At 37.8% G+C, this 26539-nt stretch overlaps 2 protein-coding genes across 2 annotated transcripts; one reads left to right on the forward strand and one right to left on the reverse strand.

Moving 5' to 3' along the window:
• Positions 1 to 422: 422 nt before the first annotated feature.
• Positions 423 to 4270, reverse strand: LOC122406041 (uncharacterized). Its single transcript, XM_043411195.1, has 8 exons — positions 4219 to 4270; positions 3774 to 4145; positions 2523 to 3309; positions 2284 to 2416; positions 1491 to 2020; positions 1125 to 1415; positions 842 to 1026; positions 423 to 566 (listed from the first exon to the last, which is right to left on the reverse strand). The coding sequence occupies exons 3-8, from the start codon at positions 3297 to 3299 to the stop codon at positions 485 to 487; spliced, it is 1998 nt and encodes a 665-aa protein (XP_043267130.1). The 5' UTR covers positions 3300 to 3309; positions 3774 to 4145; positions 4219 to 4270; the 3' UTR covers positions 423 to 484.
• A 2258-nt stretch (positions 4271 to 6528) lies between these two features.
• Orco (odorant receptor co-receptor) lies at positions 6529 to 25340 on the forward strand. The gene is made up of 8 exons (XM_043411814.1): positions 6529 to 6942; positions 7316 to 7447; positions 7531 to 7914; positions 8024 to 8535; positions 23353 to 23452; positions 23557 to 23661; positions 23784 to 23939; positions 24044 to 25340. The coding sequence occupies exons 2-8, from the start codon at positions 7316 to 7318 to the stop codon at positions 24092 to 24094; spliced, it is 1440 nt and encodes a 479-aa protein (XP_043267749.1). The 5' UTR covers positions 6529 to 6942; the 3' UTR covers positions 24095 to 25340.
• The last annotated feature ends 1199 nt before the right edge of the window (positions 25341 to 26539 follow it).

Raw genomic sequence — 26539 nt, forward strand, 5'->3', positions numbered from 1 at the left:
GAAGCCTTCGATCACAATATATATTTTATAATGAAACCTTTGCTCGTAATATTTCTTAACGAAACATTGAAGAAATATACATTGCGTCAGCGTTAGTCTCGCTGACGAAAGGAATACACGTGTGCGAGACGATACATTAAGAAAGCAACGCAACGTGTATATGATGCACGGTTAATTGTTCAAAATAAACGCTATAAAATTGCGCGGAAAGAAGGGATCACAACGTAACCAGACGTAGCTAAATTTTCTCTTGAAAACAACATTGTAAAAGATTCGAAGTGTCTCTTAGATGCAGATAAAAAAGTTTCAAGTAAAAACTACGGAATCTGAACTCCGAACAAACTCGAACCGCGATTCGATTGTTTCATTTTCTTTTTTCTACATTCAACGACTAGAAACAAGTTATTTCGTATTACCTTCGTGATTGCAGAGAGACAAGCAGGCATGCAATGTTTAGCTCGAATCGTTGTGTGTCGGTCAACGATCAAAGGAGGGCAAAAAAATGACGGTGAGTCAGCATGTTTTTTAGCGTTGCAAAAGTAGGTGGTCGAATCTTCCAACTTTCGCTGAAAAGGAAAAAAATAAGATTTAACTAATATTCAGATGTTTCGTCGTGGAATTTTGTACAACGCGAAAAGCAAATTTCCAAATATATTTATAAGTCATAGACCGTTGTGATGCTTCTTCGGCGATTTTTTATTTGTTTTCAATTTTTTTATTCGTTTTAAGAGTAACAGTACAATTTAGTAATGAGAAATAATTGTGAAAGGACGAAGAAGACATTGATATTGATGCGGACGGTCCTTCAAATCAGGACCATGAATTAATCATAAAAAATTACGGCGAAACGAGCGCAAGCATCGTAAAAAGAGACATGGCAATTCCTAAAAATTTTGCTACAAAGCCCAGTCGAATATCGGCAGCAGCTCCTGTTCCTTGTCCATTTTCAAGTTTAACTTCCATATCACTTTCCTGCTTATCGACGGACTTTTTCGTTAAAGTAATATTAGTGGGCGTGGTCTCATTCTGAAAATTCGAGAAATGCTCTTTTATTTATGAAATAATATACATATTATATAGATGCAATATCGCTCGGACCTTTATCCTATTCGATATACACTTACCACGGCGATTTTTTTGCGCGATTCTCTGCCAACACGTTTGCGTGGAAGTTGGTAAGGAGAAGACGACAATTCCGGAGAGGAAAGAGCCACTGGTGTATCGAAACGCTGTTTCTTACAACTTTTTTCTAAACATCCATCGGTCATTGCACGTTTAACCAGTTCAGGAAGATCCGAAATCACACGAGCATCTTTGAACAATCTTTCACCGGGACCGTGCGCGAAGAAAGGCGTACGATCGTTGGTGGGAGAACAAATACCGGAAACCACGAGCAATGTATCTTTGGTCAATATCTGCAACGAAATATTCGGCTCGTATAACAAAAAAGTGAATAAAAATGTAAGAATTCGAATTCGGTGTTTGGTAACCTCGTGCTGGAGAACGTCGATCGCATGGGACCATTCATTTCGCGGTGCTGCGGCAACGAGTACAAAACCATTGTTGTTCCGCATCATTTTGAATTCTCGAATAGCATCGGTCAATATTTCAACAAAACTGGCCTCCAACGGAAGTGATCTTTTTCCGTTGAGCTCGTCTTCTGTCGCGGTCATGTTGCCAAGGCTCTCGAGCAATATACGAAAGAATGCAACTCTAATTCTTGAGAGCATGTCAAGAATATTCGACATTCCATCAAATCCATTGAGACCCTGCTCATGTTTGGACAAAGTTCTAATGCCTGGATTCGCTGAATGGGGAGGTGACGATTCTTTGCCACTAATCGATTGTTTTTCAATATCGATCAATCGCCAGACCTGGTTCGATTCGGAATTTGAACGCGGTATTTCTTGATGAAATTTCTTCGTTTCCCCGTTATCCTCGAACTCTTTAGCCAATTGGACCGATGGGATTTCGTAACCGAGAGGCAGAGGGATCGAAAAATTTATACTCGAGACGGCACCTTGATAAATTAATTGATCACAGTTGTATTATTATTGAGCAGAGATATGGATGAAATATTATTTGGACTTTTTCGAGAAAACCCATTCAGCATTATTCGATTAATGATGTCAAACGATTCGTATAAAGTATAACGGCTCATTTCAAAGGTTACTTTGAAACCAATTTGAATCGAGGCGTGCGTTCGAAAATTTAACATTAATTCATCACTCATGCGTTATAATTCTTAAACATGATCGGTGAAGTCATTTATCTGAAACATACCTATCGTCATTTCCTTGTGTTGAGCCCAATATAACAGTGATCGAATGTTAGCTCGGAGAGAATAATCACAATCGCACACCCCTTCGAATTTATGGGCAGATACGGGATCCTCAAAAGAAGACTTGGGACAATTCTGTGGCAAATGCAGAAATATATTTCCAATATTCATATATGCATATAAGCCATGAAAATCTTTCGTTACTCGCAATTGTGAAAAAAAAAAACAAAAAGAAACGTACCGATAAGAATCCATGAACGGCGAACTTGCGAACAATTTCGGTAAATTTGAAATAATGTTCTAGTGTCGCTCTGGAATAATCGATGAGCAAGAGAACGACATTCTTTGGCGTCTGACTAACGACGCTTTTTTCAAGGGGTAAATCCAGTTTCGTTTTCGATTCAGTGCGAATAGTTTCAATCGGTGCTTTGAATGATTTCACTTCTTTGGGCGCTGGTACGATAGTCAATGTTGAATGATTTTTCTTTTTTGGCAACGACACACTGGTTATTTCCGAAGTGTTAGTTTCCTCGGACAAGGCAACGATAGTTGAATCTGGGATTGGCGCCTCTTTTACGGACATTCCAATCGGAGATCCCGAATTTTTCAGCTCGTTCGATAACGCCCCGCTTGTCGAACCCGAAGTTTTGAGTTCCACATCCACCGGCTCGATCGTTGAGTCTTTAAGCTCATTTACAACTTTTTCAACAATTACTGAACGATGCGTAGCGTTCGAAAGATCATGCGATCGTTTGAGACGCTGCGGGTTCTCCGAGGAAGCCGAACATTTTTTCTCTGGTACTTTGACGAAACGTCGCATCTCAGAGTCTCGCAAAATATTTTCAATATCATCGTTGAAGATCTTCTCGACTGAATTTCGTTGATTTAGGTGGAAAATCGGTTGAGACCAATTGCGAGAACCGAATGATTCTAGATTCGATCTCTGAACGGTGAAGCCCAAACAACTCGTTGTCGCTAAACCCAAAACTCCCAGGATGAAAATCCAAGATCCGTTCATCCCGATTTTCCTACGACATAGAAATTCATTTTTTTTTATTTTTTATTTTACCCATACGAATATATACCGTGAGTAATGCAAACGACTTTCATCAATCGAAATTTGACGGAACAAGGATTAAGCGAAGGTTTGTTTGATTCGATCTTCTTGGAGCATACACATAACTTCCCATTGCGATCAATAAGAATGGCGTTAAAATATCCGATGACCCAGTTTTTCACAAATACCTCTCAAATAAAACGTTTTATTTTTATGGATTCAATCGTCAGACTGTATACATACAAATTTTCTTATTAAAAACTTTCCTATACTTGATGTAAATTCAAGGAGAGCCACTGAACGTGCGCTTTTCTTTCAAGGCTTTCTATCTCCGTCATCGACGTACATCTGCTTCGAGTACGTGCAATAAGATTCGATTCGCTTTAATGCCAGGACTTGTGACAAAATATCAAAATAAACATCAAATTTACTCACCTTATTCGTCGGGTGAAGAAAGTTTTTTCAAATTGTAAACATCCGCGATTATCGAGATATCTAACGGATTATCTCTCTGGCTTTGATCGAGGTTCAATAAACCGTTCAATAAACGAAAGCGTTACCGCAAAGAGAATAAAAAACGTCTGTATTCTCGATAGACTGTTCAACGAATAAACAACGTATCGACTACAAACAAATTTCGTTTCCCGGACGATTGACAAATGACGGTTCGAGCTTTTTGAGCAGCTTGCTGCCTGCTGCCTGCTCCTAGTCGTGATGGTGTGAGTCGAAGAAGAAGCAGCAATATCAAGCGAGCAAACAGTAGCGGTAGTCATCTCCTCCTTCTGCTTTTTTTTATTCCAAGGAATACTAGATTCGAGAAAATCTTTTTTGTTAACATTGTTAACTGAAATTTAAAGTTGGAGGCGATATGAATACGTACGAATATACGGTGAAAAAGGCATTCTCGTGTTGACCGGCTCACCTAACGTCCCGTTAACATCTTGACCATTATCATCCTAAATAATAAAGCAGCGACGACAACGACGACTATGAATATGGTTGTGAACCGATTAGATGATATACTCGTACGCGTAAGTCTCGAGCAAAATGGTCGCAAAACACCAGTCAATACTGGTCTGACATATTTAACCGGTTACATAGGTCACCTTATACGAAACCTCTTGAACCAAGCATATCCAACTTTTAATAGCGTACACTCGGGTTAACTCGACTCGTAACTATAATATCAAGGTTACATAGGTGATTAAACTGTTGCGAATGATGTTTCGGTGTATAATTCGTCAGGTTCTTGAAAATTCTTTTCTTGTGACGTTGCACTTAATATTTATAAAAGAATGACATATGCGATTAAATGTTGAAATGAAAAGAGAGTGCACAGACATTGAGAATTACTTTGTTCGCATTGACGATTCATTCGGCGATGTATATATATATAGCACACCGAGAACCAGACATGAAATATGATACGAAAATGGAATATTTTCATAATGTTCAATAGCGGTTTGAATTTCCCGTTATTTGGTCGAGTATTTCCGATTTCGAAAGACTGGCATCTATAAAGAAAATCATCAACCCGACATCGCAACGTTGTTTGTACGCGATATTCGCCAACTCTCGTCATTTTTTTCCTGAAATAAAACAATCCACATCAGAGGAGGTGTGTCAATGCATCGTCAAAAGTTTACCAAAGTACCTACTTGACATTATGAATAGTGACCGTGACAAAAGTCATTGACAAAAACCTCTACGCATTTACCTCGAAACGGAGATTTGTAAACAGTTATGGATAGATCGCATCGGTTACGATGCTTTTGCGTCCTTATTGATGTATAGCTGAAGCATGTCTCAGAAAGTACCGATGAATATTCCATTAAGAAAATAAATGAGAATAATGACGACAAACTAAGAAAGGACACGCACTCGATTATATATCATATATGTAGTCTTTCCGGGCAGCTGTTAACGAATATATCTACCATGATAGTCGAAGGGTAGGGGATTAGAAAATAAAACACTGCGCTCGTAGGGATAATTCCCTTTTTCCACACAGCCTTGTTTTCTACAACCCTTCGTTGTCCATTATTCATTAATTATAAGTAGTTTCCGTCTCCGCACATCTGTGTGTGCTTTCACTGAGAAACCGAAAAGTAAAAACTCGAGGAATAAATCGAGTACCAACACCCGTTCTCTCAATTTAATTATATTGCAACGACTGTGTCTTCCTGCACATACGCGACGACGATAAAACTCCGTGCTCTATATCGATCTCTATATGGTTTTTTTCATACCAAAAAGTGTGATGTGCGATTAGTTTGGCTGGTGAATTATGAGTTGGGATGAACCTCGTTTGAAAATTTCAGAAGCTGAGATACCTCGCGTCAAGACCATATACGAAGTATATGGGGGAACAAATAAAGTACAATGTGCGCCACGATCATAAATTAATGAACTTGTTTTAAGCGTATACCAAAAGTAGCCTCGCGTATGTTTGTTGCTTATACAACTCCGACGAATCTCGATTATGAATCGACTATCTTTTCTGAGCTTATTTGCCTGGCTACCTTAGAAAGCTTATTGTCATTATATCTCGAGAATGCGGAGAAAAAAAAAGTGAAATTATGCTCATACCAGTTATGCATATAAAATAAAAGCAGAGCATGGAGAATAAGGTTCCGTATTGAGGAGAAATGAGTATCTTCGAACTTAGTTGCGAGCAGGAGACGAAGTTTTATTAAAGAAACGAGAAAAGAGGCATCCGTGCCAGTGTCCCGCGAGAGTTTTAACCCTCGGAGATGCCAGGGTTGAAGGGAATATGTGGTCTTGGCATCGATAGCCATAATCATGTTGAATTATTGAAAGGTTTTTCTTACTGAACGGTAGCGGGAACAACGACGACAATGATCATATGTGGCAAAGAGGAACTCTCGTGTCGTTCCATTTGTCGATAGTCGTAAGGGGAGGTTCGAAGGAAAATGGCCGCTCGAAATGACGATTTTTTTGCGTTGGTAACGTGCCTGCGTGGACGACACATACGACACGAGCAAAAGGACTATAAGCATACCGTCAACAAATAGAAACAACGGAATTTTAAGCCTTTTTGTTTATCCATAAAGTGAAAACAACTATAGAGAAAGAAAAATGTAACGTCTGCGCGTGGGGATATCGCACAGCCATTCGTCCACGTTTGGCGATTGCGGAGGGGAAACGGGGCGTTTGTTAACGTCGTTGGGATATGGAGAAGGGCGCAATGCGCGTACGCGTTAACCACGGAGGTACAGGGCTACCGTTGTACTTGTCGAGTTATCATCGTTTATGAGGGAGTTGCGCGAACAAGTGGAAAAAGCTCGAAAGACTTGGTCAACCGTAGCCGATGAAGACGAAGACGTCCGTACAGGGACGAGCTACGTTGCTCGTTCTTTAGCTGTGAAATATTTTTGTTTACGTCCTTTCATCGAATTATCGGCTTGTTGGTGATTTATTTGAGTTCGTATCGGGCAAAGTGGTCTCAATCGAATAACGAAGAGGAGGAAACGAGGATTACCGTGTGGAGAAATTATTGTGACGCTTCCAAATTGTTTCTCGAGAATTCTTGAGATTAATATAACAAAGCAGAAAAAAAAGCAAAAAAAAAAACAGCGTCAAGGTATGCTGAAAGCTCTCGTTCATCAAGATTTCCGCACTCGTGCCTAAGAAAAATCGTGCCAATCTTGTGAGAACTCCCGGTGTCCTTTGATGATATGTTTTTTTTCTCTCTCCGATTTTCATGCACAAGCAAATTTACGTATACTTTCAATGTTAGCCTCCCGTGGGCTCGCTTCTTTCGAGAACTTTCTCAAGAATCAAAATTCATAAGAGAGCACAGACCACACGATTATTGCAGATCAGACTTTCCTTGCATTAAAATAAATGGTCGTAACAAAGTTCATTACAAATATTTATTTTGACAATTTCTTCTAAAAAATACACTGACGATACTGACATGTCAATGGCCTTGGGCTCCATTTTGTTGTCACCAGATGATGAAGTTCAAGCAGCAGGGGCTGGTCTCGGACCTGATGCCCAACATCAGGCTCATGCAAATCAGCGGACATTTTATGTTTAATTATTACGCCGATGGCATGAAATTCATGCACAAAATTTACTGTGTTGTGAGTACAGTGACGAATCGTTTTCCTTCTTACTCCGATGGCGTTTTTTTTTTCAACTTTTGTGAATAATTTTACCCCATCAGGTTCATCTTGTTTTGGTTCTTGTTCAATTCGGTTTATGCCTCGTAAATATGGCTATGGAAAGCGGGGACGTTGATGACCTTACGGCAAACACGATAACCGTCCTATTCTTCACCCACAGTATAGTAAAATTGGGTTATTTCGCTGTACGGAGCAAATTGTTTTATCGGACTCTCGCGATATGGAACAATCCGAACAGCCATCCACTTTTTGCGGAGAGTAACGCGAGATATCACGCGATAGCACTGACAAAAATGCGAAGATTACTCTTCGCGGTTGGCGGTGCTACCGTTCTCTCGGTTCTATGCTGGACCGGCATCACATTCGTCGGTGACTCGGTTAAAAAAGTCATTGATCCCGTAACCAATGAAACGACTTTTGTCGAGGTGTGACAATTTTATCTCACACGATTAACTCTTGACAGAGAAAATTATTCATATAAATAACGTTTCATTATTTTCAAATAAGTTGCAAAAAAAAATGTGATTTTTATAGATTCCAAGACTGATGGTTCGATCGTTTTATCCATTCGACGCGAGTCATGGAATGGCTCACATTCTCACACTGGTCTATCAATTCTATTGGCTGGTATTCACCATGTTTGACGCTAATTCGATAGACGTACTTTTCTGCTCATGGTTGTTGTTCGCATGTGAGCAACTGCAGCATCTTAAGCAAATTATGAAACCTCTTATGGAACTCAGTGCAACCCTTGACACGGTTGTTCCGAACAGCAACGAACTATTTAAGGCCGGTAGCGCGGAACACTTACGAGATAATACGAACAACGTGCAGCCGCCTCCACCTTCGGCACAAGGTGAAAATATGCTCGATCTTGATTTACGAGGGATTTACAGCAACCGTCAAGATTTCACTGCTACTTTCCGACCTACCGCCGGTACTCAATTCAACGGTGGTGTCGGACCAAATGGATTGACCAAAAAGCAAGAAATGCTCGTCAGAAGCGCCATCAAATACTGGGTCGAGAGGCATAAGCACGTTGTTAGGTAAGTCCGCTTCCGAACGAAGTACGCTTGCCAAATACGTTGCAACCGGTTTTCTTTTCAAACAAAAGGGATAAATGCTTGTGAAAAACCTTACTTCATAAGTCTGCATGTCAAATTATCCGAAATTTCACGCAAAATATGTCAGTATAGTTCCTGATAAAAATAGTCTTCTTAAACACTAACATCGATGTGCGCCATTATCGATCGCCACGTCGAAATTTAATATTTAAATATTTACATCAAATCGTCACTATGAAAATAGGATGATCGTTGAATTATGATGACGATGGGTTGAGAACGGAATTGCGTGACATGATGGTAAACAGAAAAATTTTCCGGAGCAGTTAGAAGCGTGTCATGTCGAACTCTGTATAGGACCTAGTGATCGAAATAGACCGCGATTACTACCAACATGAAATTGTGTTTATTAACCAAAGTTGAACGAAATAACCGTACGTCCGTCTAATGATAATAACGGGAGTAATTCGACCAAACGGATTTGGCCCCGCTGCTCGTCCTTCCGATCGCGATAAACATCAGGTTTCGGTCATTGAGCATTTCGAAAATCTATTTTTGAATAATGAATAAGACGACATCAAATTATTATCCTCGTTAAAACACTTGATACACCGTATTTCCTCGATTCGTATAATATTCAAACATTCCACTATACTTCATAAGCAGATAGAAAAAAGGACTAATAGATGTGTACAATTGTACATACTACAGTACTTTGCAGGGGCTAGAACCAATGCCGTTATTCCTCTCCCCTTCTATCATGCACAAAGAAAGTGAATTTTTCTTTATATTTATTATACACAAATGACATGGAAAAGAAAAAATATAAAATGAGAACGAAAGAGAGCATCTGAGAGATAGTTTCCCATGTGTGCGGCCCAGATTATAATTCTCAAGCAGGAAAGGGAGAAAACTGTACCCCTTTGAAACCGTTACAAACCAACCGAACAAACGATTCTCTATACACGAATGATTCATGAAACTACGGCTCCACGGTATATACTTTTATATTGAATTCCGGAAAAGATAATACTCTATAGACCATGTGTAGCTGTGTTCATCTCTCTATTTCTCTCGGTCGCTCGTTTTTATTTCTTCCTCTCTTTTATTCCCTTGCCTTTCAGAGGTGGATCGCGCGAGTGAAAATCATAGTACACGATCATGTTACAACCCGCCGCAATACTTCTCGTTCGGTAGTGACGCATACATAACAAAAAAAACAGCAAAAACGGGGTAACAAATTGAAACAAGAACATTTATTCCGCCCAAACAGTATAGTTTCGAGTAATCAAATATTTAGTGTAGATTTCATGGAACGTCGTTAAATACGTGAACCTTCCAAAAGCATTGACCTTCCAGAACATTATACATTATTCATTATCGATTCCTCAATTAGTTCTAGCTTCAGTCGTATCGCAATATAACTTTTTGTGATCATTAAATTGATTTTTCAGTGAGAATTGAATAATTATGACCTTGTGAGTCCGACACGCTATTTATCAATTCCATAAAAGATTGTGTTTTTGTAACGTTGTGAAAAAAAATTTCACTGAAACCAGCTCTCGATATTCATCGCTAATTTCCACCGCATTACCAGTATCACCGAATAACGACCACGAAAAAAAATTAATAATAGAAATGCGTCCGAAAGAATGAATAATTTTTTTTGGCGCAACGAAGAAAATATTAATATTTTTAATGAGCGTTACACTACCCAGCTACAAGCGGTCACTATCGGAAGAAACAAATATATATATATATATATGAACTCACAACAGTTTCTAAACTGCTATGATTATGTAATTACTACAGGAAAAATATTTTTGAAAGTTTTTGAAAACAGTTGGAGCAGCAGTCTCTCCGGTAAATAGTTTTAGAACGAACTCTCTTTTATAAATACCAGTCCGCACTGAAGCGCGCGTCCAGGAGTTTATTTGCGCTGCTGCGCCCAAGGAAAGCTCATAAACACACCCGTATACACAACTAACAAATTTACAGCAGGACTCCGAATTTGAAAACCCCAGCGACCAATCACAGCACAAATAAAACGACAACAATGCCCCCCGTTGGATATCAACTTCAAGCGTTACTCACCAACTTTTTAGAAAGACTAGGGTATATTAGCGCGCGCTTAAGCGCGCGTATAGGGGTTTATTAGCGCTGCTGCGCCCAAGGAAAGCTTATAACCACTCGCGTATACACCACTGCCAAATTGATAGTAAACATGAAACTGACAGCAAGACTCCGAATTTGAAAGCCCCAGCGACCAATCACAGTACGAATAGAGCGACAACAATGCCCCTCGTTGGTGACCAACTTCGGACGTTACTCACCAACTTTTTAGAAGGGGATATACTTATCTGGAGTCCATGTAGATGTAGGTAAAAACAAAAACAAAAACAAAAATCCAGTGAAAATACATGCAAAAAGTTGAATATTTTGCAACTCAAAATACGCCAACCTCCGCGGATAAACAATACCGAGCTCATTGCGATCATAACTTTTTCCGAGCTGGAATTCATTTTGCTGGACATCGATAAAGCCGCCTTGAAGATAATCATCTTAAACGTTTTAAAGTGAGCAAAGAATGTAATAATTTGTTATCCTTTGGGAACATTCAAACTGCTCGAGAAGTGACATCGTTTTCTACAATGAATCTTCTCTACCACCGGGGGGAAGGGTCGCCTATGTTTGTGTGCGCGCGTGTATATGTGTGCGTGTGTTTCAAAGTATAAAAAATATACCGTAAAATCGTTAAGACTATAGAGTTAGGAAAGTGATATAGAATACTCGGTATGAGGTAAGAAAGGAGAAACGAGTGCTCGAATTCTCACAGTGATAAAGTATTTATTGAGCGAGAGCGCGATATTGACCGCAACGGGGGACGTGCCCTCCGTGGACAGAACAATTCGCGGGGTGTGCTCGGCGTGCGCCAAGTATCCGTTGTGGCAGTACTCTCCACCCTCTTTTGCAACAACCTCTGTTTTCAACCGACTAAGACCGATGTATACGAGACTATATACGTGCCACATTGTGAACGTCTCCACCTCCACCATCTCTTAAACATTGACGAATTATGGACTGAACACCGTGGCAGATAGAACACGTTTGCTCGTATGACGAAATATGTTTACGGAAACCTCGGTATCCTTCGAAAATATTCACCTTGTGCACATCGACATTGTCACGATAGTTACTACGACCACGATTAAACGTCGAACTGATACGTTAATGCTGATTTTGCGTTCTTCCGAAAACGATTATTGCGCTCAATACACGAGCGAAACTATATATTATAGTTTCAAACATTCGCGGCAGAGGGATACGAGAAAAACAGTTTGTTAAAATTTTTCTACTCGATTGAGTATTACTCGGTGATTACCGAAATTTTTGTTTGTTTCAACTAACTTGTAATTTGATCAAATAGATAATACTATTCGGATGCGTTTAGTAAACTAGCCAGTACGTAAAAGCTCCGCGATACATCCTCCACGTGGCGCAGAGCGGCAATGCATTTCTCACACTCGAATGGCACTGTGATATTCTTTGTAATTGAAATTATTTTGGTACATATATTTTCTTTTTTTTTTGTGCGTAATACAGGTATATGATGACACTTTACAATCAATAAACACAGGCCTTATAGTCAAATATCACGTATCTACAAATAATCTAAATTATACCGACGTATTGTTCTCGCCACGAGCGTTCCTGCTTTCTGCGAGGATCGAGACCGACTCTTTCTCGTCCCTACTTTATCTCACTCTCCGAATTTTGGAGTGGGGTACACCTTGGTCAATACGCGGGAATTCGAAATCGATACATTACAGCACTTCAAATAAATATATAAAGAAAGGGAGTCTAACTGGTAACATCGGACAGTCCAACTTCACTAGACACATCAATTGAAGGATATGAAAAAAATTCTAAGCTTTCAGATGATTTCTAACAGGCTGTGACTAAGAGGAAAATTATTACACAGAAAGTTGATACTAGATAAGTAGTGTATAGTATCATAGTATCGAATTTTTTTCAGTCCGAACCATTCATAAATAAGCGTAAGGAAACGATCGAAAAAAAAATTGCTAAATTTTCTATCATTTTCAAAACGGTCAACTGGCTTCCACAATTTTTCTCTAGTTATCCTACCATAATGCTCTGTTGGGAAATTGAATTCCCTTTAATTTGAGCTACTCACGAGCTCTGTGCGATCATTTGTCGCGGAGTTATCGTCGGTCAAAGCAAAAAAAAAACATATTTGATTTCGATGATTGAAAGGAGGGTATTTTTTCGAAATCAAGTATTTGATAGCAAATTAATCGTCACAAGTTTCTGCATGGTTTATTCATATAGAAAGACAAAGTCAATTGGTTAAGTTACACGAGCTCATCGGTATGTGCCTCCACTTCTTTTACATTGCAGAAATCGGAAATCAATTTTTTTTCAACCCTCTTTGTTGCTTGCCCAAAGAAACTACGATATTTCAAGAGAAGCCCCCTATTCCCAGGTATCAACATTCAACGGTGTAGGGGAATTTAGGCCAATCGCAAAACGAGCAGGGACAAGGTAAACTGCGCATTGCAGAATGCGCACCGTTGATTATATAGTTTCCATTTATCACAATATTGGTGCATACCCCACCCCACTGTTCCCAACATCAAGGACTTAATGAACAAGGCTTGAGACTCGTCTTTTCTATGCACGTTAAAAAAAAATCTCTCTCGTACGTGTAGTCGTACGTCTATTCTGATAAACAAAGTCGAAGCAGTATTGAATGGAAATAATAATTGAATTCCTTGGGATCCGTGATTTGAATCATAATACCGTTGGATAATTGGGACTGTAAATAATAAACTTTGGTTGATATAACAAACGATGACACCAGAGTATGCAAACACCGACGCAAATTCCATGTTCCGTGCATTTACAAAGACATATGATCATAGGGTTTTTCACATATCTCAATATTACGACGATATGACTCGGAAACATGCAAAGAAAAGATGCTCTAAAGTATCTAATCAAGAGACGCGGTAGCGGCTCGACGCCAAGTATAAAAAAGTATTCATACGTTATTTTTCCTTCGAACCGCGCATCATGTATTCCCAATTAGTCCAGTCAAAATGCAGGAATGAAGCAACTTTCAAAGGGAAATCTGCAAACTTCATCTAAGTAAGACTAATCTGATGAGACTGAATCGAATGGTGTAAATTATTTTGCGATCAACCCCCGGCAACATTGAGAAAATAAGGGTTAAAAGTTAAAAACGCTTAGAACTCGAAAACTATTAAATTGATAGAAAAAATACTTGTACCATCGTTTTCCGACGACAAAAATGCGTAAGAAAGCACCCTATCAATTTCCGATAATTAAAAAATAAGTGAGAAAAAGGGTTTTTAAGACAAAATTTGGCATATCGAGCACCACTGGGACGTAAAGAAGAATGGAGGATATGCATACATCTCGGTCGTACTTATTAGTGTGTTGTGCACACGCGTGTCTCACGCAACGTGCTTGCGCGTGCTATGGAAAACCAAAACAAACGCACACATGTTCACACAGACGCTCCGTACTTGTGTTTCCGAGCCTACCGTATATTGACGCATGCGCCGGACGACAGAGAAGACCTCGCTATGAGAGTGAACGGCGAAGCCAAACAGTGTGCGTCCCTTTCTAAAAGCGGTTCTCAAAGCGTATTTTGTCAATATTCAATTGCATTTTTTCCATACTTAAATAATATTGAAAAAAAAACAACAATTTGTTTCTGCAAAGTTCAATTAAACCCTCCTGAAGCGTGTAGAATCGAAAGAACGCGAGTTATCTACAAATTTAATATATTTTGAAGCCTTCGAAGTTTCGAGGTTTTCACCCCGAGCTTACTGTTGTTTTTTACTATTTAACCATTAATTTGTTAGTTATTGAAAATGAGTAGGATGCTTTCTTACGTATTTTTGTCATCCAAAAACGATGGTACAAGTATTTTTTCAATCAGTTTAATAGTTTTCGAGTTATAAGCGTTTTAAACTTTTAACCCTTATTTTCTTAATGTTGACAGGGGTTGATCGCAAAATAATTTACACCATTCGATTCAACGTCATCAAATTAGTCTTAGATCAAGTTTGCAGATTTCCCCTTGAAAGTTGCTCCACTCCTACATTTTGACTGGACTAAACTGAAATTTCACATCGGGACCAGACTGGCACCAAAGTGGGGTCCGATCAGGTTCAAACACGGTCTGCTATAAGGTTTACGTTATATGCGGACTCGACCAGGACTGCGTAACGGGCAGCACGCCTTTGGCTCCGATCAAGATTTTTTTCATCAGGTTCTGCTGATACGAATTTCTCTATCTAATTCCTGATCATCTCTATTCGAAAATGAACTTTGAAATAAATCGAGTGAATTTGTTTCGCCTTTTTTCTATTTCATTTTTCATAAATTTTAATTGAATTTTGTCATTTTTATTATCAATATGAATGATAATATTCGGAAAATAGTATATTACACACCCAGGGAGGGAAAGTAGACTACTTCAAACCGGGGGCAGAATTTTCACCCGAGCCGAAGGCGAGGGTGATAAGCACGCGGTTTGAGGTGGTCTAATTTCACTCCCGTGGAATGTATACTATTTTTCACCACACATGCACCGAAAATTCAACCTTCTAATTTCGGAAAGTTGAACTTTCGGCGCATGTGTGGTGAAAAAAAAATTTCTTACACAGGGGAATTCGATCGGACTCACTTACCGATGTAGAGCTTAACACGCCCAGCAGGCGTTACCAATCATGGTACCATAAATAGTCTATTTGACTATTTATGAGTTGAGAAGTGATGCACATTTCATCACCTATACGGAAAAATTATAGCCAGAGACGAATACACCGTCGATACAGCATTATATACACACAATACCATTATATATACGAATGAGAAAAAGAACAGTTTTTAAGGAGTTTCGGGTACAGGCGATACAATGTTGCCATGCTAAACCATGCTAAAAACATAAAAAATTTCAAAAAGTTCAGAATTTTATAAAATTTGGTGAACATATCCTTTAGTGTCAAATTTGACAATACAAATTTTTAAAGATTTTTCTTCTACACAGTTATCGAGTAATTGATCACTAAAGGCCACGTGTATAATAAGCATATCGTTTCCATATATATAGGTATACATTCCGAGCATAAGAAATCTGCTTTAATGCGTAATTACTCAATAACTAAGTAGAAGAAATTTTTGAAAAAAATTGTGTTTTCGCACTTGATAATGTTGAAGAACATTATCACCAAATTTGATCAATTTCTAATTATTATTTAGACTTTTGTACCGAAACTCCTTAATCGAGGAAAAAATCAGAATGGCATAAGTGAGATTCCACTAGGCCACGCCTCCATGTTGATTTCCAATATTCATTACATTCCACACTTTGGGCTATCGTGATCTGGTATTAAATTTTATATTTTCATTTATATAATGGACCTATTTGTCTGAGAATAAGAGCACTTATATACTTACTATCATTGAAAGCATGGATATTCGACACACGGGATAAACTTCCGAAAAGCGGAAACCGAATTTTGAGCTGAAATTTTGCATACTGCTTCTTTATAACAATATAAGACTTCCCCTAAAAGGATTTTTGGCGACTAGCAATATTTATTGAGAAATTGAATTTTTAAGTTGCTATTTTAGCACGAGCAAGTATATCTATATCGCTTATCTCGCTCGGCCGGTATCCTCACTTCGCTATAGTGCCTAGGCTACATGGATGGCAAACATTGTGCTCCTTGGCTGGGCTACTCCGGGGATTTTTTCCTTAAAATTCCGTCTCCCCGGCGCTTTTTTTTTAATTTTTTTAATTTGAACAAAGAAAAAAGAAAATTCTTGAAAAGTAAATGGGTGGGTCTCCCCGGTTCGCGCCGGGGAGACGGAATTTTAAGGAAAAAATCCCCGGAGTAGCCCAGCCAAGGAGCGCAACGTTTGCCATCCATGTAGCCTAGGCACTATAGCGAAGTGAGGATACTGGCCGAGCGAGATAAGCGATATAGATATACTTGCTCGGGCTAAAATAGCAACTTAAAAATTCAATTTCTCAATAAATATTGCTAGCCGCCAAAAATCCTTTTAGGGGAAGTCTTATATTGTTATAAAGAAGCAGTATGCAAAATTTCAGCTCAAAATTCGGTTTCCGCTTTTCGGAAGTACAGCCTTTTTCTATGAAGCTCCGCATAAAATCAAATATGAGGCATACAGGTGGATACTTTAAATAATATTACTCTATAAAATATATAGTTTGTGCGCAAATTTATTCTTCTCACAATTTTTATTAAATGAAAAAGAAAATTTTTTACGTAATTATTTCAAAGGTTATGGCTATCTAGTCGACGCAACGTTGGCACATCTATTCATTCGCGACTCAAAATTCTTCACATTTCATCAAACCTTCATGATTATGTATTAACGTAATTCGATGGCTAAGTGCCGTATAAAAAATAGGGTGCAGCCCCCTTTCTGTGTGAACATTATTCGTTGTGAAATATGTCCTAAATATCCTCTAAATTATCGTTAATTATCAGTAAAAAAATATATGCTTACGATGTTTCACTAGAATTTCATAATTGCTCGTGATTTTTGAATTTTTATATTTTTTCTTTTCCGTACGCCCCTGCTAGAATACAATCTTTATGCCGTATGCACAATACGAGCATACAAATGAAGCTTCAAGAAGCGCTTCAATCGTGACAACATTGTGCACAGGCAACTGTTTGAGACGAGCGCAGCGTCCTAAAGTATAGTGATAATCATTGCCCGTCTCACTCGACACCGTTGCCCTGTCGCGCACCTTTTGAAATTTTCCCACTAAAATTCTCATACGATTTTTATTACAAACAATTTTTTCTCAAAAACTAGACGGTAGATCATGTTTTTTTTTTTTTAATTTTTTCTTCAGAAGATACTCTAACACTGTGTTTTTTTTAATCTGTGTTTTTTAAATCAAAATGGTAAGAACCGTTCTCGAGTTATTTCGGTTCACATTTTTTGTTTGACGATTACCTGTCACGTCCCGCGTGTGATTTCAATATACGCGGTTCGTGACGACGGCCTTCTCCGACAACTGCGCGACTTGACAACGGAGCGTCCTTGAGTGCGACCTATGTGCGTTGCCTCGTGTCGCCGCTGGCCGGAAGCCCTCGGAATCCGCCCGATCAGCATCGCCTGATCGCGAGTTCGAGGGATCTATCCATGGGAACGACTAAAGTGCTGAGATGCTGAAAACCCCGTCACGACGATCGCTTTCGAGCTCTCGTCGCCGTGGCGAGGATTTTTGTACATCAGTTCCGTTTGATTCTTAACCGACACTCGGTCGTCCCTCGGGATAACTCCGTAGGTTAGCAACTCGCGGCGGTTTAGTAAATCCTGAAAGATCGGTGAAACTGCATAGAGACCGTAAGCCTAACCTTCGATAACAAACGCGAAGTGAGCAACACACTGCCCCTTGCCTCACGGACGTTCTTTTGCCGAGTCTTGCAGACTTTTGCGTGCACCCTTTTGTTAAGTTTATTTCTCAATTTGTTATTCTTCATAAAACCAAGTTAATTCTGTGCGTGTGTGTGAACCGCGCGTCAAACGAAGGCGCGGTTATTGTGTGCGGAGCGGAATGGGAGAATTGTTCCCGTTCGTGTGATGTAAACCTTTTGTATCTTTCCTTTTCGCATACTTTTCACAACTATTTCTGTTCTCGTCCAACCTTCTATTTTCATGTCAATAAATCTGATTTCCCGGTTAATAATTATTTGAGCGACCCAATCTCCTGCTTCGGGGCCCGTACGGGACCATATAGGCACCCTTTCGTTATCTCTTAAATTATTTCGATTACTTAATCACTTCAATATTTCGGTTATTCCCATAATTATCCAATTATTTTAATTTCGTTTAGACCAAACAAAATATCTACTAAATATTTCACATTTCAAAAATCCTACACTCTGTGTAGGTTGGTGGCAGCGAAAACTAAGTAAATTTCCCAATTACGTTCGTCCCTTCAGGACGTAACATACCATGCAGTGTTAAGATGGAGAAACCCCAGAACTTTAACGATTTATGGTACAAAAGTCTAAATAATTAGAAATTGATCAAATTTGGTGATAATGTTCTTGAAAAACATTATCAAGTGTGAAAACACAATTTTTTTCAAAATTTTATTCTGCTTAGTTATCGAGTAATTACGCATTAAAGTAGATTTCTTATGCCCGGAATGTATACCTATATATATGGAAACGCTATGCTTATACACGTGCTAAAGTTAGTGATCAATTACTCGATAACTGTACAGACGAAAAATCTTAAAAAATTTGTATTGTCAAATTTGGCACTAAAGAATATGTTCACCAAATTTTATAAAATTCTGATCATTTTGAAATTTTTTATGTTTTTAGCATGGTTTAGCGTGGCAACATTGCAAGCGTGTACCAAATATCCTTAACTTGTAATATCTGAAAAACTATACGGTAGAACTACTTTTTTTTTAATCGATTCGTTAGATTTTTCTGCGCGACATATATTTTTTTCAAAATTTCCGTAAGAAATCGGGTTTTGGTATTGAACAACCTTAATGAATATATTTTGCGTTGGGCAAGACGTATTTTTTTTTCATCGTTTCTGAAGATTTAGTTTGTGTTCAGACGTTGTTAGAAATATTCTATTGAGGCGTTATATTGTCAAAATTAAACTCATCGCGTGATCGTCTTTCGCATTTAACCACATTTGGAATTACATAGATTAATTTTTTTTCTGATATTTTGCGGTGAAAAGATTTAAAAAGAATTATGAACATTTCGAACAGTTCAATCAATACTACATTCTTTTTGTTCCTGCAATAAAATCTTGAATTTCGGCTAACGTTAGAATCTTGGTTCTAAGCGTTCGATAGTATTTCTTCGACGTATCTGATATGTATCATCGTCAGATTTTCATCTTGAATTTACAAATTCTTCTACGGAAAAAAAAAAATTCTTTTTTTTCTCTTGGAGATGTACAATTTTACAATAAATATCATTTAATGTTAGTCAACGGTTACCCTCTACTCCATGAGTAATTTTTTGATTTTGAGAAAATTGGATTTTTCAATAGATAATAAATGTTGAATGGATTTCCTGACTGAGTGAAATGAGACAATTATGAGACTTTACATTGAAAAAAAAAAAATTATTTATTTTTTCGGGAGGGTACGTGTTTCCGCTGTACCGCACTGTCTCTTATATACACTCTGGTTATCCTGTGCTTGTGATTCATGAAGCCTGATAAGGTTTCCGTTTGGATTCAATATTTATATCATACACAATACATTTTATTTGAAAATTTATTCCGAACTAGGGTGCATTCCGTGCGATTAAGCGTGTGAATAGTTTTCTTGTAGCGCTGCAGCGCTACTTTTATTGCAACAGCGTCTTCAAGCCCACCAATCTTGAAGCAGTTCAATAAGAATAAACAGGAGTACAGGGGATGGCTCCATAGTTTTCGATGTCCAGGTATATTTCTCAAGAGTTTTTGATGTCTAGGTATATTTCTCTACGGCTTTCGATGGCGAGGTCAACGGCTCCATAGTTTTCGATATTTAGGTCGCTGTAGTTTATGGGGTCGAGAACAATCTCTCAATGATTACCATGTTAACACTGTTATTGTCATTGTTTTTCGATGTTTGAGAGGACGTTTCCATGTTTCATTATCTTTTTCATCTCGTATCATGTTTCATTAGGTTCCAGTATCTAGATTGACAGTTTCATGTTTATCAGTGTCCGGTGATATTTATTCACGATATTCTGGGTTCTTGAAATCTCCCCTGTTATTGAAGACCATGGAGTCTTCGATCAGGATATCGATAACCATGATGAAATATATCCAGACATCGCAAACCATTGAGTCATCGACCTCGACATCGAAAGCTACGGGGAAAATACCTAGACATCAAAAACTGTGGAGCCGTCGACCTGGACATCGAAAACTATAGAGCTATCGACCCAAACTTTGAAAACCATGGATCCATCAACCTAGACATCGCAAACCGTAGAGAAACATAGCTAGACATGGAAAATTATGGAACTGTCGACCGGGATAGCGAAAACTATGGAGAACTATACCTGGACATGAAAAACCATGGAGAAATATGCCTAGGCATCGAAAAACATGGAGAAGTATACCTAGACATTAAAAACTATAGCGCCGACGACCTGGATAACGGAAACAGTGGAAAAAAATATACCTAGACATTGAAAACCATGAAGAAATATATTTGGACATCGAAAACTATGGAGGCGCCGACTTAAATCTCGAAAACCTTGCAGTCGTCGACCTAGATATCGAAAACTATGGAGCCGTCGATCTGGACATCAAAAACCATGGAACCGTCGACCTAGATATAAAAAACCATGGAGCCTTCGACCTAGACATCGAAAACCATAGAGCTGTCGACCTACACATCAAAAGCCGTTAAGAAATATACCTAGGGTCGAAATCTATGAAGCCGTCGATGTGAATGGCAACGACTATCATGAATCATACCTAGACATCGAAAACCATGAAGAAATATACCTAGACATCGAAAACTATGGAGAAATATACGTAGACATCGAAGACTATGGACAAATATACCTGGACATCGAAAACCATGAGGAAATATACCTAGACATCGGAAACTACGGACCCATCGACCTAGACATCGAAATTCTTGGAGCCGTCGACCTAGACATTGAGAATCGTGGAGAAATATACTTAGACATCGAAAACCATGGAGAAATATACCTAGACTTCGAAAATCTGGGAGAAATCTATCTAGACATCGAAAACCATGGAGCTGTCGACCTAGACTTCGAAAACCTGGGAGAAATCTATCTAGACATCGAAAACCATGGAGCCGTCGACCTAGAAATCGAAAACTATCAAGCCACCTACGAGAGATGGATTTTGCTTGTGCCCTTGGTGAAAAGGGGTCGAGATCGTTTCTCTACTGCGTATGCACCGACACATCATTCTAACCTCGTACGATGACGCGCGTAATTATTTTTTTCCTGCAAGTTTTGCTCATACAAAAAATAAAGAATGTACGAATGTACATTTGGCGCATTCTTCACTTAAATTCACTCCAATGCTTATCATCAACGATAAACACGAGTAAAAAAAAGCCCAATCCAACGATTTACTCGATAGCATCATACCTACTAAAAGAACATTAAACGATAGCATCACACCGACTAAAAGAACATTAAAAAAAAGATTCGGCCACAATACGTGACTCAGATTTCTTGGTAAAACGAACATGTGGTATCCTTTAATCTCTGAATGATTCGATAACATTTCGTGAAATTGACAGCTTAAATTTTGAATACAACGGGGAACTGTCACTTTCCAAATTTTTGAAGCATGAACAGATTCATGGAAATATATAGGTATACAATTTGTATTATGACACCAGAAAAAAATATATAGATATATAAAATGTATTATGGCACCAGATTTGTCACTAAAGAAAAAACAAATAAACATCAAAAATGTGTGCGAAAAAATGCAACATTTTTTGATGAAATTAAAAAATAAATAATTAATATCTTTTCAATGCGTTAAGCTACAGAGTTCGTAGAGGTCGCGATCGAAAGATAAAAAAAAATAAAAAATACGTCATCTTGCAGGATTCTTTGGAATACTGTAATTATTCAGTTATTAAAGAAATAAATTTTGAGTGTTATCGAAAACAGCTGAAAAACACTCTCGCTCCGGTAAAGACTCTCTGGAAGCGACTCGTCATACATAAATGTACTTGTCTCAGAGTCGCTACCGCGACTCTAGATTTTTGATGTTCGTCATTTTATCATAAACCCAGCAGATGAGAATTCGACTACCAAAATATGTAAAACTATATTCAATAAATAAATAAATAAATGAAACACTATAAAATTGCAAGCAAAAAATATTCCGTTAATTTGGAGTAAAAAAAATTGTTCAAAAAAATTGCAGTATCATCAAAAACAGTATGCAGAAAAAATTGGAAACAATGTCAGTGTTATCGAACTATGTGCTTCTATATGAAACACTCTACTAGATGCAAAACATGCCCAACTTTGGAGGTTCATTTCACCCCTTAAAAATAATTTTGGGCCAATAAAAAAAATACGTGACCCTTATTTTTTGACGAACCACATTCTATAAAAAGAATACTGAAAACGGAAGGAGACAGTGCTTGAAATAAAATTTGACATTTTAAGGATGTTTTACCCCCGTAATTTTTTTGATTTGAGGAAAACCCAAAAACACATCGATTTTATTTTTTTTAGCTCTGAATAATAACGTTTGTTTTATTGGAATCGGATCGTAAGTTTTTTTTTATACGACAAAAATCTGGATATTCGGGGGTGGTTCGCCCCTTTGCAGTTAGGGTGCATAAGACGTTGAACATATGTAATATAGGTTATTTGACATATAGAACATTTTGCAATTGGTTTCGTTTCGATCGGTTAAGCGCTTCTGTATGAAACACTCCGACAGATGCAAAACATGCCCAACTTTGGGGGTCAAATTCACCCCTTAAAAATAACTTTCAGCCGATAAAAAAAAATACGTGTCTCTTTTTTTGGATGGACGATAACATAAAAAAAAAGTGTCAGTTCCAGGGGTTCCTTGCGAGAACCCTGGAACTGTTTCAAATTAAAAATCTTCTGATTTAAAAACAAATAAAAAATATGTTATTCATATGTTATACATGCAATACGCGTTTCGATAAATGCAACACGTATTCCTTTTTTGTTGCAGATTGGTAACAGCCATTGGAGACGCTTATGGCGTTGCACTCCTGTTTCACATGTTGATCACCACTATCACATTGACACTTTTGGCTTATCAAGCTACGAAGGTATACGCATATCCAAAAGCACATCCCTCTGTCGAATTACTTGGATTCTAGCTTTCGTTTGGTTTATCGATACGAAATAATGTTTGTTCATCCTGTAAACACAGGTGCACGCGGTCGACGTCTACGCCGCAACGACCATAGGATACTTGTTGTACAGTCTCGGCCAAGTATTCCTTTTCTGCATATTTGGTAACCGTCTGATTGAAGAGGCAAGGCTACTTTTATCATATTTAACAACAGTTTCTGTTCGGGAAATGAAAAATTTTCGAATTTGAGACAGCCGGTTTCTTTCCCCCAATAAATAATTAACTTCTTTTTTGAAATTCAACAGAGTTCATCGGTAATGGAAGCTGCGTATTCTTGTCATTGGTACGACGGTTCTGAGGAGGCAAAGACGTTTGTGCAAATCGTTTGTCAGCAGTGTCAAAAAGCCATGTCAATATCAGGAGCGAAGTTCTTCACGGTTTCCTTAGATCTTTTCGCTTCGGTAAATATTATAAATAAATGAAATATGATATGTATTTATCTCCATCAAATCTCGAAAGAATTCATGATCTAATATCGGCTCAATTCGAATGATACAATAATTAGGTACTCGGAGCAGTCGTCACGTATTTCATGGTGTTGGTACAACTCAAGTGAATGCAACGCTTGTTGACGAATTTTTCGTCAGTAAAGAGGATTATTAACAAGGATAACACTGAAAAGAAGCAAGTGATGATTTATTACGGCTTCGAGAAAGGAGGAATAGTTTTGATTAATCGGGATCGACTCGTGATTACCGATCGGGTCGACTTTGTGGTGCGGATAGCCCGAAAAACGGAAGCGTGTGTGGACCGAGCCTTTTTTTCAATCTCTTTATTCAACCTGTAACATTGTGAGTCGGCGAAATTGGAAATTTGCTATGCGTTGTTAATGATAGGCTGCAGTATTTGAAAATTGGGACAACAAATTGAATACAAAACATTTTTCAACCATAAAATTCTTTAACAACTACATGAATGTATCGCGTAAAGCTCGAATGACTAGCACACAGATTAATGTTCCATATAAACTGCACTCAATTTGGAGAACAAAGTACGCTAAACTTCTTACATTAATTTAATTCTACAACGGCGATAATAATCGTACGTAATAAAAGATGAAAAAAATGGCATCTATTTTTCTTTTAGATGATTTAAATATATTTTAAAACTTTGTTTCTTTTTCGTAATACACATTTTTTGACAACTTATCAATGCAGATTATGAATCATCGATAATTTAGTAATGCGGATGAAGCGAGGCGCAAGTTTGTCAATTACTCGTTACCTAAGAATGATTACCTCAGATTATGCATGAACGATAGAATAATAATAATAATAATAATAATGATAATAGTGATAATAATGACGACGATGATGATGATGAATTTGTGAAAAGCTTGCGCTCTGCGTTAATGGAGTTTCAGAAAAAAGTACATGTAAATACAAACTTATCGCAAGTATATATTAAATATCAATGTTGAAAAATGTTGAATTAACCCTCACAACACGATGCTCTTGATTTGAAAATATTCTCTTATAGAATACATTGAGATCGGAGGAACGCGAACTTTTGAAGGTTAATATTTGTTTGATTCTACTGAAACTGTTGTAGGAAACAAAATTCTACAAGTACTCACGTTTTTGACTGTTTTTTTTTCTTTCGTAATATGGTAAACACTATGGAAATCACCAAGATATATTATTATACCTTCATTGTCTTATATTTACCCTTGATCTTTACTTATGCCTTTTTTCTCGAAGCAAGTAACATTTTTTTATACATATATAAGAAGATTGTATTCGTAAAAAAGGATTAATAAATTTCGAAATAACGACACGAGGACTATTTTGTGAGAACAGAAATCCCGAATGGTGTTATTTTTTGAGTGGATCGACAAATGGCTAACTAACTAATAATTTTTCAATATTGCTGCAGTACGACTTTTTTCTTGGAAAAAAAAAAATAGAAGGTTCAAGACGAAAAATACCGCTTCATACGAATCTTTCGTATGTGAGTAAGTGTGACTGTTCTCCCGAATATTCACCGAATCTTATCTTTTTATCAATTCCTAGCGTCAAGTCCCGTGTAATTTAAATAGAAAATAAGTGTTCGCCGTGTTCATTTTTTTTGTGTTTCTGTTAAACCAGTCAGACCTCGCCCATTTCGCTGATCGCCAAACCGGCAAAAATCGTCGGGTCATTTTATTTGCATCGCGTCGCTCCGGTGACTGGCTCCCATGAAAATAACATCCTTTCCTCAAAATCAACCGATGACAATAAATTGATTCGATTTTTGTGGCAATTAAGAATTTTTGGTCACAAAAAAATGACTTTTAAAGAATTTCAAAAAATTCTTCAGTGGTGAAAATTTCATGAATAAACTTCACATTTGGACGATCGTCTTTTTCATAACCAACTTTTCGGGAAAATTCGGTAGCCAAATCACTGACCCTCCGAAAGCACCGCCAAGGAAATTACATGCATTCATTTCAGAATCAAAGTTTGAAAAAATCCTTGTTCAAACAAAAATATTGATGATCGAAAGTTACGAAAAAAAAGACGAAACAATAATCCTCACCGTTACTATATTTAATTATGAAAAAATTAATTTGTGTAATTTCATTTTTTTTACCCTAGAACCTCGATTCGTGCCACTCTGGCGATTTTTTTGCGATATCGTCAGACATATTGGAAATCTCTGTAATTTTTTCATTAAAAAAAATGGCTGTTTCTGAATAAAATAATAACTCTCCCCTTTTTTCGTAAAAATCATCGTTACCAGAACGTAAAAATTATTTTGAGTCGTCCGCTCGAAAGCTAACACGAAACTACAACTTTTATGTGAAAACATTTGTTTTCAGTTACTTCAAGTTTCCGAGATATATCCGGTTGAAAAAGAAATGGTATTTTCTAGAGTTATGAATTTAAAAATCTGACAAAATTCACATAGAGTGCTTTTTAGTAGTACTTTGATATAATCAGTTATGGGGTAGAGCTAAGATGATCGAAAAAAAAGTGGCCGGTTTGACAGAAAATCCCTCATATACAAGATATTTTTACCT

Source organism: Venturia canescens, chromosome 2 (genome assembly GCF_019457755.1).
Source record: "Venturia canescens isolate UGA chromosome 2, ASM1945775v1, whole genome shotgun sequence".
NCBI lineage: Eukaryota > Metazoa > Arthropoda > Insecta > Hymenoptera > Ichneumonidae > Venturia > Venturia canescens.